This window comes from Erinaceus europaeus, chromosome 2, assembly GCF_950295315.1.
Source record: "Erinaceus europaeus chromosome 2, mEriEur2.1, whole genome shotgun sequence".
Classification (NCBI taxonomy): domain Eukaryota; kingdom Metazoa; phylum Chordata; class Mammalia; order Eulipotyphla; family Erinaceidae; genus Erinaceus; species Erinaceus europaeus.
The window spans coordinates 131,000,570-131,015,226 of record NC_080163.1 but is presented as its reverse complement, the minus strand read 5'-3'; the positions used below and the strand labels follow the sequence as shown (position 1 = coordinate 131,015,226).

At 37.5% G+C, this 14,657-nt stretch overlaps 1 protein-coding gene across 2 annotated transcripts in view; it reads left to right on the top strand.

Annotated features, from left to right (window-relative positions):
• CNTNAP4 (contactin associated protein family member 4) overlaps positions 1–14,657 on the top strand; it is a 340,865-nt gene that overhangs the window by 217,560 nt on the left and 108,648 nt on the right. For both annotated transcript variants that reach the window (XM_007527564.3, XM_060185140.1), the window contains one exon: positions 13,227–13,376. In XM_007527564.3, coding sequence (XP_007527626.1) covers positions 13,227–13,376 — 150 coding nt within the window. The remainder of the gene's footprint in view (positions 1–13,226; positions 13,377–14,657) is intronic.

Genomic DNA, 14,657 nt, shown 5'->3' with positions numbered 1-14,657 from the left:
TTTTTTACATTTCAGGTAATAGGTGTAAAACTTTGCTTACCAGTCTCACACCTCAATTTTCTACTTTACTTGAACATATTCTTTCTGATTTTAATTAAAGTAGTATGTTTTGTATTTGAAAGGAGGCTATTTAAGTAGTATTAATAGTTGGGTGGGTGATTAGTTTGTTTTTGGGAAAGACTTTCACATGTGCAGTAATCAATTTCAAATGTTGTCAGAATATATTAAATGACACTTAAAAAAGAATCAAGCACTTATTGATAGATCACTATAATAATAGTGTACTAAAATTTTTCCATTATCTAAGGGCCACTTATTTTTTATGACTGCTAAATATAAATTGCTAATCTTGAATGCATTTTGAAAAGTTTATATATTTTATAATGAAATATAAATTAATCAGTGAAGAAAAACTGAAAATGTTTGAATCAGCAAGTTAAAATTTTAATACAGTTTTGAAAATTGTCACTTGGAATTTTAAAAAATATTATGTCAGACTGGGGGTATGGACCGACCAGTCAACGCCCATGTTCAGCGGGGAAGCAATTACAGAAGCCAGACCTTCTACCTTCTGCATCCCTCAACGACCCTGGGTCCATGCTCCCAGAGGGATAGAGAATGGGAAAGCTATCAGGGGAGGGGGTGGGTTATGGGGATTGGGTGTTGGGAATTGTGTGGAGTTGTACCTCTCCTACCTTATGCTTTTGTTCACTAATCCTTTCTTAAATAAAAAATTAAAAAAAAATATTCTGTCAGTATAAGTCATTTTTGAAATACTAAAGAAATTGTATTAGTATAAGTCACAGAAACACTAGCAGTACTATAAAGTCCCTCATTATGCCAAATATTTTGAGACATCATTACAGATGTCAAAGTAAAAGTTGTTCATATGAGATATCAAGAGTAAAGAAAAATCCTTATTGTTAGGTTTGGGGTTCCTGATATCATTTTTAGCATTCTTTCTTCTGTTTTTGCCTAAAGGTGCAAATCAGGTCTATAAACTAGTTGCTTGCTCCAGTGGGCAGAACCTCACAGATACAGGGTTACAGTAAATGAGATGTTTCTGCATTTTTCATTGCTATACATTTATAATTGTGTGGCCCTAGCAACGGAGAAGTTTTCTGCATTTGGCTACTAAGATGACCCCTTTATTTCATTCTCAGTTCTTCCTTTTCACTGTTGGAAGTATCTCTGACTTTCATATTGTAAACCTGTCATTCCTGTACATTCCTGCTTTCTTCTAAAGTGACTGACACAAGTGACTTCCATCTTGGAAGGAGTTATTTCTCATGGTCAGGATATTTAATTCTGATTAGTGGATATAATTAGCAGACCCAGGAATGCCTGACACTGTTTCAGAATACTGAAGAGTATTTGGAAATGTATAATCTTCATGTGATCTTTCAGCAAAATACTTCCAACAGTAACTTATTCTTTGTATCTTTGGAAATAATCTTCTTTATACATCTTTATCCATGCTTTAAAAAATGCACTGTGGGAGTTGGATGGTAGCGCAGCGAGTTAAGCGCATGTGGCACAAAGTGCAAAGACCAGCATAAGGATCTGGGTTCAAGCCCCTGGCTCCCCACCTGCAGGGGTGTCGCTTCACAGGTTGTGAAGCGGGTCTGCAGGTGTGTCTTTCTCCCTCTCTGTCTTCCCCTCCTCTCTCTATTTCTCTCTGTCCTATCCAACAACAACATCAATAACAACAACAATGATAAACAACAAGGGCAACCAAAAGGAATAAATAAATATTTTAAAAAATACATTGTATCCTATATTTGTCTTATGAAAAAGTGATGTGATTGAGTTATAGCAGTATTTCTGTAGCACTTTAGTACTGGTAACTGAAAGATAATTTATGAGAGAGAAGATACAAAACTTTTCTTTTGTTGGTTTTGTGTGTTTATGTGATTTAGGCTTCAGAGGGTGAAAAAAAGGTTTGGTGGTGGAAGAGAAGTAGTGGGAGGAAAAGGAGGAGGATAGACTAATGGAATTACCATTTAGTTACCTAGTATCATGGTCAAGAAAAAAATTAATTTTTCAACTGCTCCTTCTTCCCTCTTTTCACAGTGATGTGACCTTCAAAAGAGATTCAAATGTAGAGGAGAAATGGAATTGTTTACATAAAAATAGAATCCAATTATAAATGCTGATTTGTATTATGTACAATTAGGTTATATGAACTAAAATAATTCTTCATTGCTTATTTTGAATAGGAAGTCCCATTGATAAGTAGTTTCTTCATCTTAAGCCAATGATTTCTATTACAAATGAAACTCCAGAATAGCTTTCAGAAGGTTATTCCAATAAACTTCAACTTCTTGTCCTGCTTTCTGGTTAGGTAGGTGAATTTCACTGTTCAGGTTACAGAGCATACTCTCATGACAATCTACTGTTTTTAATCTAATTGACTTCTGTATTGACAGAAAATATAAAGCTTTTGACTTAATCCTGCATGTATTCCTAACCCGGTGATTGATTACATGTAATAGGGCTATTGAAAATGTAGTCCCTGTACTATTTAATGAAATATATGTTTTGAAGATAAGCATCAAAATTGACAGTAAGATCTTAGAAATTATTATAGCAACATATCTATGTGCATATATGTGTTATACAGTTAGCTATAGTAGTATAGATTATAGCAAGATAGATATTGCTGAACGTATCAGGGCATGGTTAGTGGAATTCACATATCTTTTTTACTTAAATTGTAGCCAATTCATAATTTTTAAAAAATATTTGTTTATTGAATAAAGACAGAGAGAAATTAAGAGGGGAGGGGGAAATAGATAGGAAAGAAGCAGCACTGCTTCACCACTCATGAAGCTTTCCTCTTGCATATGTGCTCAACCAGGTGTGCAGCCACCTGGCCCCAAGCAATACAATCTTAATAAAGGTTATAGAAGTATCAATCTCAAGTAGGTTGGAAAAGTACATGATTACCCTGATAACTATTTTGAGAAGCATTGTCCGAGAACAGTGAAAAGCCTAGGATGAAATAGAAGAATTTACGTCATACACACAAGCTATACCCAGCCTTGAGAGAGGTGACAGGGTACACATGGTAGGGCAGGTAGTGGGAAGTACCTGTTCACATGATGCAAAGCTCAACACGGATTTTCACTCTAAATGTTCTCAAAGGAAGCACTGGATGACAAATCTGGGACATTTGATTTATTTTAGCCCAATCTCATTTAGTTAGTGATTATATAACTCTATTCAGACTTCTATTTCAGCGTCTACTCTGAGAAATTGTGTCTAAAAGTAACTAACCTACATTTTTCATTTTTCAAGGCTTTCTCATTATCTTTCACAAACCAAGACACAGTTAGGTCTTTTGGAAATCTGTTTTGTTTCATGAATGTAATGTAAAAATGAGCTTTAGTGCCCAGAATGGGATTTTTGTTAGACTAAATAAGTCTAGTGCAAAGAGTTTCATCACCTAAGGGACCTACCACACATTGTCAAACTAAAAGCTTACAGTTGATAATAGCAGGGAACTATATAGGAAAGACACCTAGGACAGCTGGACATAATAGAGTAATTATATTTTTGTTTACTAATTTGATCTGCAGACTCTCATGGAGTTAAATATCTGACTACAGTAATTTAATAAAGAAAAACTCCTGCTGTTTTTGCTGGAGGTTTAATTACAGCTTTATTACAAGGTGGGTTTATTTAGTTACATGAGACCATGGTAGCAAAATAAGCATAGAGGAAAGATGGGTTAGCCATGTTGTAGGCCACAGTCCTTAAGGACTGTTTACTAATTTTCAGCTTCAACATGTGTGGGTTCCCTGGGAAATGGCAACATCTGTCAGGGTAGAAGGCAAGCAGGAAAGGGGGGTGCAATTACCAACAGGGACTTGTTTGATTTCCTGTACCCTAAATCCCTTGTGAGTTTGCCTTAAGTCTGTCATATGCTCTTGACGTGATGTCAGCTGTATGCTAATTATGTTCATGTCCCATATTCCATTTTGTTCACCATAACTGAGACGTGTTCCCAACATTTGATAGCTATAAACCTATTGGTAAATCTATAGCAGTGATACTTAGATTGTACCTGGCTGCTGAATATTCAGTCTCTCTCTCTTTTTTTTTTTTTTTTTTTTTTTTCCCCTCTAGGGTTATCGCTAGGGCTCGGTGCTGGAACTACAAATTCACTGCTCCTAGCAGGCTATATTTTCTTTTTCCATTGGATAGGACAAAAAAAGATTGAGAGAGGAGGGAAGATAGAGAGGGGGAAAGAAAGATAGACAACTGCAGAGATGCTTCACCATTGTGAAGCGACCCCCTGCAGGTGGGGAGTCCAGGGTTCTGACTGGGATTCTTGCTCAGACAGGTCCTTCTGCTTCCCACTATGTGTGGTTAACCCGGTGCGCCACCTCCTGGCCGTCCATCCTCAGTGCCTCTTGTATGCTTAAATATCCTTAAATAAATGCTAAGCCATCTCATGGATTCACGATGTCCTAACTGAATTAAGTGAAGCTAAAGACTGTATTTATTTTATGAAAACCCTGATCATATTTCTCTCTTTCTTTCTTTCTTTCTTTCTTTCTTTCTTTCTTTCTTTCTTTCTTTCTTTCTTTCTTTCTTTCTCTCTTTCTCTGTTTCTCTCTTTCTTTCTTTCTTTCTTTCTTTCTTTCTTTCTTTCTTTCTTTCTTTCTTTTTCCACCAGGGTTACTGTTGGGGCTCAGTGCCAGCGCTAGCTTTTTTTCTTTCTTTCACTTTTTATTATATATTACAAATAGAAATTAAGTGGAGAGAGACAGAGGGAAATGCCTGAAGACCTGCTTCACCACTGTTAAACTTCCCTCCTACATGTAGGGAGCAGGGACTTGAATCAAATCTTGTACATAGTAACGTGTATTCAACAGGATGGGCCACCGCCTGCCCCCAAATACTCTGATAAAATTATTATTATTATTATCATCTACTTTCAGCGATTTACATAAGCTTGGAAAATAAAAAGTCATTAAATCAAATATATTAAAATGAGGGAGTCGGGCGGTAGTGCAGCGGGTTAAGCGCACTTGGCTCAAAGCACAAGGACCTTAAGGATCTAGGTTCAAGCCCCCAGATCCCCACCTGCAGGGGAGTCGCTTCACAGGAGGTAAAGCATGTCTGCAGGTGTCTATCTTTCTCTCCCCCTCTCTGTCTTCCCCTCCTTTTTTCATTTCTTTCTGTCCTATCCAACAACAATGACATCAGTAACTACAACAATAAAAAAGGGCAACAAAAAAGGGGTATACATAAATAAATATTAAAAAAACAAAAAACCCCAAATATATTAAAATGAATAAAAAATAGCCACAATTATCCTTTTTGCCAAATCACTGTATGCTTAATATAAGAGTATTTTCTTTCAGTATTTCTGTATTTATACATGTATATTTAGGAATATAATTAGAACTGTATGCATAGAGCCAATACCCACTACTGCATTGGTGGGGATCTAATAGACCTCTGAGAACACAGATTAGAAAATACTGAAACTTTCTTCCTAAGAAAAATACAGAATGAGTTTCCTGCAAGCCTCTGGTAGCATTTTTTATCATTTTTATCAACTAATAAATTTATATCTTGTTTTATGTGTTTCTGTTTAAAGACACTATCTAATATATTGGGTTGCCGGAAAAGTTATGACAGATTTTTTATGGAAAGGCATAGAAAAAACATGTCATGACTTTTCCAACCACTCAATATATTATTCATTTTTCAACATTGGTTCAACAACCAACATCCCTATAACTCATGCCTGAAGAAAGATATCAACTACACATATTTTTATTTATTTATTTATAAAAAGGAAACATTGACTAAACCATAAGATAAGAGGGGTACAATTCCACACAATTCCCACCATCAGAACTCTGTATCCTATTCCATCCCCTGATAGCTTTCCTATATTTTATCTCTCTGGGAATATGGACCCAAGGTCATTGTGGGATGCAGAATGTGGAAGGTCTGGCTTCTGTAATTGCTTCTCCACTGAACATGGGTGTTGACAGGTCAATCCATACTCCCAGCCTGTCTCTCTCTTTCCCTAATGGGGCAGGGCTCTGGAGAGGAGGGGCTCCAAGGACACACTGGTGGGGTCCTCTGTCCAGGGAAATCTGGTTGGCATCATGGTAGCATCTGGAATCTAGTGGCTGAAAAGAGAGTTAAAATATAAAGCCAAACAAGTTTTAGACTAATGATGAACCTAAAGGCTGGAATAGTGCAGATGAAGGGTTGGGGAAGGGGGTCTCTATTTTGTAGATAGCTACTAGGCCTATTTAATTGTATTCCAAAGGGCCCATGACTATACTAGTTTTTTTTCCCCCTAAGTATGCAATCTGATATGCAGGTGGATCCAAGTTAATATCTGGAAAGATGATGTCATAGCTGGAAAACTGGATCTGAAAAAGAGTAGCTCTAAAATATGGGAAATGTGTATAAATATTGTTGACTGTAAACCCCATTGATTTGATGTGATCTGGGGCCCATATTCAGCTTAGGAGCCTATGTGACCTCTGCATCTCTGTAAATATGAGCTTACATTCTGTGGTCATGAGTAGGAACATTAGAAGCTGTCCCAGTTTCAGGACCCATCTTCCTCAGGTGGAGTATGTTGTCCAGCCTCCCTTCAGAGGACAGAATATTCTCTACCATTGTTGATCCAAGTTGAGGGCAAGATCCTATGGAGGCCCACAAAGAGGTCTATTGTGTTGTTCCTGATAGAAATGACTGGTAATATTGGGGAGAGGGATTTATTTGAGGTCTAGGCCCATCATATCTGTTTGGAAATCTCAGGGCTCCTTGACTAAGGCCCCCGCTGATGGGGTGGCCTGATAGTGACTAAAGAGTCATCATTAAATTATGCCAGTCTCTTGCCCTTATTCAGCTTTTGCAGTCCTTGCTTTGATAAGGTTAGCATTGGAGTGAGTGAGAGAACTGTAATAGGAAGTAGGTGAGGAGGGTATCTAAGTCTAAGTAGACACTATTTCATTATGAACTTTATACTGACTCACTGCAGACTATTGTATAATTTTTCTTTCAGGTATAGATTTTGCCCCATTTATGGATACATGTGAACCTATACTCTATTTCATAGGACCTGGTCTATATCTGGGTTTTGGTACTTTGTTAGGAAGTGCACCACCTGAAATGGAATTAAGAATCCTATGAAAAGAAAGATCTCACCCGAGTAATGAGGCTGAAGGGTTGACATTCCATGCCTGACGTCTCTGGACACAGGTCTGAAGTGAAGCATGCTGAGGTGGTAATTGTTGCATTTATTAGGTTGGGATCGGCGGATGGAATATCATTTGTTGTGAATTGAGAGAAGCATGCAGGAAAGTGAGCCTTCCCCTACACGTTCCAGGACTGGGGAAAATATAGGCTCTATAGAGGCAGTAGGATGTTCCTACTGTCTTTCTGTTCTTCTTTCTCAACTTCTCTTTATGAGTGGGATCATCTCATACTCATCTTTGTCTTTCTGACTTAGCTCACTTAACATAATTCCTTCTACCTCCATCCAAAATGGGTCAGAGAAGGTGGGTTCATTGTTCTTCATAGCTACATAGCATTGTGTATATATACCACAGCTTTCTCAGCCATTCATCTGTTGTTGGGCACCTGGGTTGCTTCCAGGTCTTAGCATTTACGAATTGTGCTGTTATAAACATAGGTATACATATATCTTTTTGGTTGGGCATTAAGGAGTCCTTGTAGTATATCCCTAGGAGAAGAATTACTGGGTCATATGGAAGGTCCATGTCTAGCCTTGTGAGAGCTCTCCAGACTGCTCTCCACAGAGGTTGAACCAATTTACATTCCCACCAGCAGTGCAGAAGGGTTCCTCTGTCCAGCATTTGTTGCTGCTGTCCTTTTTGATATATGCCATTCTCACAGGGGTGAGGTGGTATCTTAATATTGTCTTTATTTGCATTTCTCTGACAATCAGTGACTTTAAGCAATTTTTCATGTGTTTGTTAGCTTTTTGGATCCCTTCTGTAGTGAATGTTCTGTTCATATCCTCTGCCCATTTTTGGATGGGGTCATTTGCTTTTTTGTTGCTAAGTTTGTTGAGCTCTTTGTATATTTTGATTATTAGTCTCTTTTCTGATGAATGGCATGTGAAGAGTTTCTCCCACTCTGTGAACAGTCTCTTTGTTTGAGTCATGGTTTCTTTGGCTGTGCAGAAGCTCTTCAGTTTGATGTAGTTCCTTTGATTTGTTTTTGTTTAGTCTTCCTTGCAATTGGGTTTGTATCATCAAATTTGTCCTTGAGGTTTAGGTCCCACCAAAGTGTCCCACCAATGTTTTCCTCTAAGTATATGATAGTTTCTGGTCTAACCTCCAGGTCCTTGATCCATTTGGAGTTGATTTTTGTTTCTGCATGTTTCAACCCAGTTTTTCCAGCATCATTTATTGAAGAGAGCCTCTTTCCTCCATTTAATACTTTGGTCCCCCTTGTCAAAGATTAGATGTCCATAGGTGTGGGGGTTAACCTTTGGGCTTTCAATGCTGTTCCACTGGTCTGTGTCCTTATTTTTGTTCCAGTACCATGCTGTTTTGATGATGATGGCCTTAGTTTGAGATCTGGGAGTGTGATGCCTCCATTTCTGTTTCTTTTCCTCAGGATGGTTTTGTCAATTCTAGGTGTTTTCTGGTTCCAGATAAATGATTGTAGTTTTTGTTCTATTTTCTTAAAGAAGCTTGGTGGCACTTTGAAGGGTTTCACATTAAATTTGTGTATGGCTCTGGGGCGAATATTCATTTTGATGATATTTATTCTTCCAATCCATGAGCATAGAATGTCTTTCCATTTCTTGGTATCATTTTCTTGTATACTACTTCACTTGAAACTTCACCAGTTTTCAGTATACAAGTCTTTCACTTCTTTGGTCAGGTTTATTCCTAGGTATTTTATTGATTTTGCTGCAATAGTGAATGGTAATGATTTCTGGATGTCCATTTCTTTGGATTTAGTGTTTGTATTAAAAAATGCCACTGATTTTTGTTCATTGATTATGTAGCCTGACACCTCTATATTGCCTAATAACTTCCAGTAGTTTTCTGCAGGATTCTTTAGGTTTTTCTGTGTATACTATCATATCATCTGCAAATAGTGAGAACTTGACTTCTTCCCTTCCAATCTGTATTCCTTTGATTTCTTTCTCTTGTCTGATTGCTATGGCAAGAACTTCCAATACTATGTTGAAGAATAATGGTGATAATGGACAGCCCTGTCTAGTCCCTGATTGGAGCAGAAATGCTTTCAGCTTCTGTCTATATGATGTTGGCTGTAGGTTTGCTATATATGGACTCCACTATCTTGAGGAATTTCCCATCTAATCCCACTTTTGTAGTGTTTTGAGCATGAATGGGTATTGGATTTTCTCAAAGCCTTTCTCTGTTTCTATTGAAATAATCATGTGGTTTTTAGTTTTGCTTTTATTGATGTCGTGGATGACGTTGATTGACTTACATTTATTGAACCAGCCTTGTATTCCTGGGATAAATCCCACTTGGTTGTGCTGAACAATATTATTTTATTTTTTATTTTAATTAATTATTTTTTGCCTCCAAGGTTATTGCTGGGGCTCAGTGCCTGTACCACGAATCCACTACTCCTGGAGAATTTTTTTTTTTTCCGTATTGTTGCCCTTGTTGTTGTAGCCTTGTTGTGGTTATTATTGTTGTTGATGATGTCATTCATTGTTAGATAGGACAAAGAGAAATTGAGAGGGGAGGGGAAGACAGAGAGAGGGAGAGAAAGACAGACACCTGCAGACCTACTTTAGCGCCTGTGAAGCTACTCCTCTACAGGTGGGGAGCCAGGGGATCTTAGGATCCCTACACTGGTCCTTGCACTTTGCACCATGTGTGCCTAACCCACTGCACTACTTCCCAACCCCCGATGAACAATCTTTTTGATACACTGCTGTATCCGGTCGGCCAGGTTCTTGTATAATTTTTTGGCATCTATGTTCATCAGAGGTATTAGTCTGTAGTTTCCCTTTTTTGTTATGTCCCTATCTGCTTTTGTTATCAGGGTGATGTTGGCTTCATAGAAGGTGGAAGGAAGTTTTCCTTTTTCTTCGATCTTGTGGAAGAGCTTTAGAAGTATAGGTAGTAACTGTTGCCTGAAGGTTTTGTAGGAATTAATTTCTAAAGCCATCTGGTCCAGGATTTGTTGTTGGGAAGATTCTTGGTGTTTCAATTTCTTTATGTTTGGTGAATTTAGGTTTTGTAGTTTCCCTGGTTCAATTTTGGAAGGGTATATGTTTCTAGGAATTTCTCCATTTCGTCCAGATTCTCTACCTTGTGGCCTATAGTTCTTCATAGAAGTTTCACATGATTTTCTGAATTTCTCTAGTGTCAGTTGTGGTATCTCCTCTATCATGTACAATTCTATTTATTTCAGTCTTCTCCCCCCCCCATTTTTTTAGTTAGTCTGGCTAGGGGTTTGTCAATTTTGTTTAATTTTTCAAAGAACCAACATTTGGCTTTATTGATCATTTGTAAGGTTCTCTTCTTTTCAATGCTGTTTATTTCTGCTCTAATTTTAGTGAGTTCTGTCCTTCTGGTTGCTTTAGGGTTCCTTTGTTTCTCTTCCTCTAAGTCCTTAAGGCATGAAACAAGGACATTTATTTGAGCTTTTTCTTGTTCTCTGATGTGTGGTTGTATGGCTATGAGTTTCCCTCTCAATATTGCTTTAGCTGTTTCTCAAATATTTTGATAGCTTGTGTCTTCATTTTCATTTATTTCCAGGAACATTTGAATTTCTTGCTTGAGTACCCCTCTGACCCAGCAGTTCTTAAGCAGCATGTATTGAGTTTCCAAATTTTGTGACTTTTAGTAATTTTCTCTTTGCTATTGAATGTTAGCTTTACTCCACTGTGGTCTGAGAAGATACGTGGGATGATTTCAATGCTCTTATATTTGTTGATACTGTCTTTGTGGCCTAACATGTGGTCTGTCCTTGAGGATGTGCTGTGTGAATTTGAAAAGAATGTGTATTCCTTTTTTGGGGGGTGAAGAACTCTGAAAATGTCCAGGAGTTTTAGTCTGTCCATCTTTTCATTTAATTCTCTTGTTATTTGTTGATTCTCTGCTTCGTTCATCTGTCTAAATGTGAGAATGGGGTGTTGAAGTCTCCCACTATTATTGTACAACTATTGATGTATTTCTGTAGTTCTTTCAGTAGCTGTTTGATGTATTTAGAAGGTCCCTCATTGGATGCATAGATGTTAATAATTATTAAATCTTGGTTGATTTATCCTCTGATCACTATATAATGACCCTGCCTATCTTTTATTACTTTATTTAATTTAAAGTCTATGTTGTCAGTGATGAGAATGGCTATTCCTGCCTTTTTTGTGGCCCATAGCCTGTATGATAGTTTTCTATCCTTTCACTTCAGTCTGTGTTTGTCTTGTTGGGTCAAGTGGGATTCCTGCAAGCAGCATATGGTTGGGTTATGTTTTCTGATCCATCCTCCCACTCTGTGCCTTTTGATGGGTGAGTTTGAGCCATTGACATTTATTGATATTATGGATTGAAGGTATTGCAGTGCCATTATTTAACAATTTTTATTTGCTCTGATATATGGCAAGTATTATAGTGAAGTTCTTGCTTATAAAAGATCTTTTAGAACCTCTTTAAGGGCAGGCTTGATGATGGTTGCCTCCTTTAACTGTTTTCTGTCTAAGAAGGTTTTGATCCCTCCATCTAGTTTGAATCAAAGTCTAGCAGAATATATTATCCTTGGTTGAAACTGTTTTTCATTCAGGACTCAATAGATATCTTGCCATTCTCTTCTGGCTTTTAGAGTTTGAGTGGAGAAGTCTGCTGATAATCTTATGGGTTTTTCCCTATATGTGACTTTTTGTTTTTCTCTTACAGCCTTTAGGATCCTTTCTTTATCCTTATTATTATTTTTCCTTTCATTGTAACTATGATGTGTCCTGGTGTTTTCAGGTCTGGATTGATTCTGTTTGGGACTCTCTGGGCCTCTTGAATCTTAATGTCCTTTCTGTTGTTTAGGTTTGGGAAGTTTTTCTTCTATTATTTCCTCTATGATGTTACTTCCCCTTCCTATCTTTCTTCCTCTGGTAGGCCAATTATACGAATGTTACTTCTTTTGAGATCATCCATATTCTCTGTTGTTGTTTTCAGTATCTCTCAATCTATTTTTGAGCCCTTTTACCTCCCAGGTTTTAAACCACTTTTTTTTTTGGAGATCAAAGCGGGTGTTGTTTCCATGTCACCATCTTCAACTAAACATCATTTATGGAGGTACATACACAGCTTACATGCACTAAAGAACACCAGACCACCTTTCATCTCTATACTTGGAGCCTTTTTAAATAGCAAAACCACAACAAAATATACAGAACAAGTTTACATATGAGAACTGATACAAGAACTTTTGTCTATTTGACTTCAGATGGAAATGTGTGAATTAACTCCAACTGACCTAATCTGTACAAGTCAATGAATAAAACTACCCTGAGTACTTATTTCAGCATTTATAAAAGTTTCTTCAAATATTTTGTTGATATAATTTGCTAAATACCCCACTCTATTATTATAAAATATGATTACACAAAACTATTAAAATGCAAATACTCCTCCCCATGAAAGGTAAATTATGTGATAGAAGCTGCAAACTAGTTCATGTCAACAAATAAATATTCAAATGACTAAAGTTATGAATTTTGTTTTTGGGAGTCGGGCAGTAGCACAGTGGGATAAGCCCACATGACACAAAGTGCAAGGACCTGCCTAAGGATCCTGGTTTGAGCCTCCGGCCTCCCACCTGCAGGTGGTGTTGCTTCACAGGTGGTGAAGCAGGTCTGCAAGTGTCTGTCTTTCTCACCCCCTCTCTATCTTTCCCTCCTCTCTCCATTTCTCTCTGTCCTAGCCAACAATAACAACATCAATAACAAGAATAATAATAACTACAACAACAATAAAAAACAAGGGCAACAAAAGGGAAAATAAATAATGTTTTAAAAAAATAATTTTTTTCTCTCTATGGTGGCCCTCAGCAGGGAGGACGAAAATGCTGCACCATTCTGTACAGGGACAGCACTAATACCCCTCTAACTTCTCTCTCCTAGACATGACTGTTGCACTTGCCTGAGCGGTATATATATTGTTTTTTCCTCACCAGCTGCTTCTAGGGTTGACTGAAAGAATAACTCTTAACTGATTTGTGCCCTACAGGTGTTGGATTAAATGATGGACAGTGGCATTCTATCTCCTTAGCTGCCAGAAAGAATCACTTGAGTTTGGTAGTAGATGGTCAAGTGGCTTCTACTGCTTATTCCCTGGGACCTGAGCAGGTTTATTTGGGTGACATGTACTACTTTGGAGGTAAGAGAACCATATGGGCAGTGAACCACATTTGCAGTTATTTCTCTTGTGTCTTAGTGAAATAATCACATTATACCCACTGTCAGTAGGGTAGAACAATTTCTCACTTTGTTTGAACACAGAGATGTTGAGAAAATCAACATGACAAGCTGTGACCCAAAATGCATTATTTGAGGTTGGTTTGTTGATGTTTATGATTTTGGCAGTCAGAAAGATTGCAAAGTAGCCTATTCTCTTCAGTTCTTGCTTTCAAATGTCATGTTTTCTTAATGCTCAATAGACATTATATGTTTTTTCTGGTTTATGGATTGATTTTATTTCAGTTTTCCAGATCATACCTCTTAGCACATCCTTATTTTTTTGCTACTACCCATTGCAGAAAAGCAATATTGCGGCAGTGAACATATAATCTTAACTTAGCCATAGACACCTTTTCTCCTTACAAAGTAACAGTGCACTGATACAACTAATACAATTAGAGGATCAGCCCATAACCAAGGATGTGCCATCTCTATTTTAGAGAAAAAAAATTAATAAGAAAGGAAGCAGTTTGTTGTAAGACAGATGCTTGATTGACATAAAAGCTTGGAAAAGAAAATCCTGATAATGGAAATAAATCTTTAGCCCTGGAAAATTTAAATGTTATTTCCCATTAGGAAGGCAAAGTTGTAAAACTGTTATTAGTATCATCACAAGATATTTCTTATCATTTTGAACTGGGATTGTTACTTCTTTTTAAAAAATATTTATTCACTTTCTTTTAATAGAGGATAAGTGGCAAGGAGAGATAGGTAGAAGGAGAGAGATAGAGAGAAAGGGAAAGACCTGCAATGCTGTTCTGCTATTGCTCAAGAAGCTGTCTCCCAAAGGTGGGGACCATAGTCTTGAACCTGTATTCTTATGCATAGCAATGTGTTCCCTTGACTAGGTTTGTCACCATCTAGCTCCTGGAATTGGGTATGGATCAGCCTGGCAATGTCCATGCTCAGTGGAGAAGGAATCACAGAAGTCATACCTTCCACCTTCTTTATGGGGAACAGAAGGTTGGAGTCCTGGATTCTGTAATTGCTTCTCTGTAAGAACCTGTCACTCTATAAAACCTGTGTGAGAAGGAGTCCTCTTCGTTATTATAGTCTGCTTTATCTGATGGAAGGCCTTAAGTCATTAGTTCTTATGTCAATTAGTTCTTATCTTCAAGTAAATAAATATCCCAGGTTCTGAGATATCTCTAAATTAACTGTAACTTCCCAGTTACCATATTCCTATAAGGTCAGTGTAACA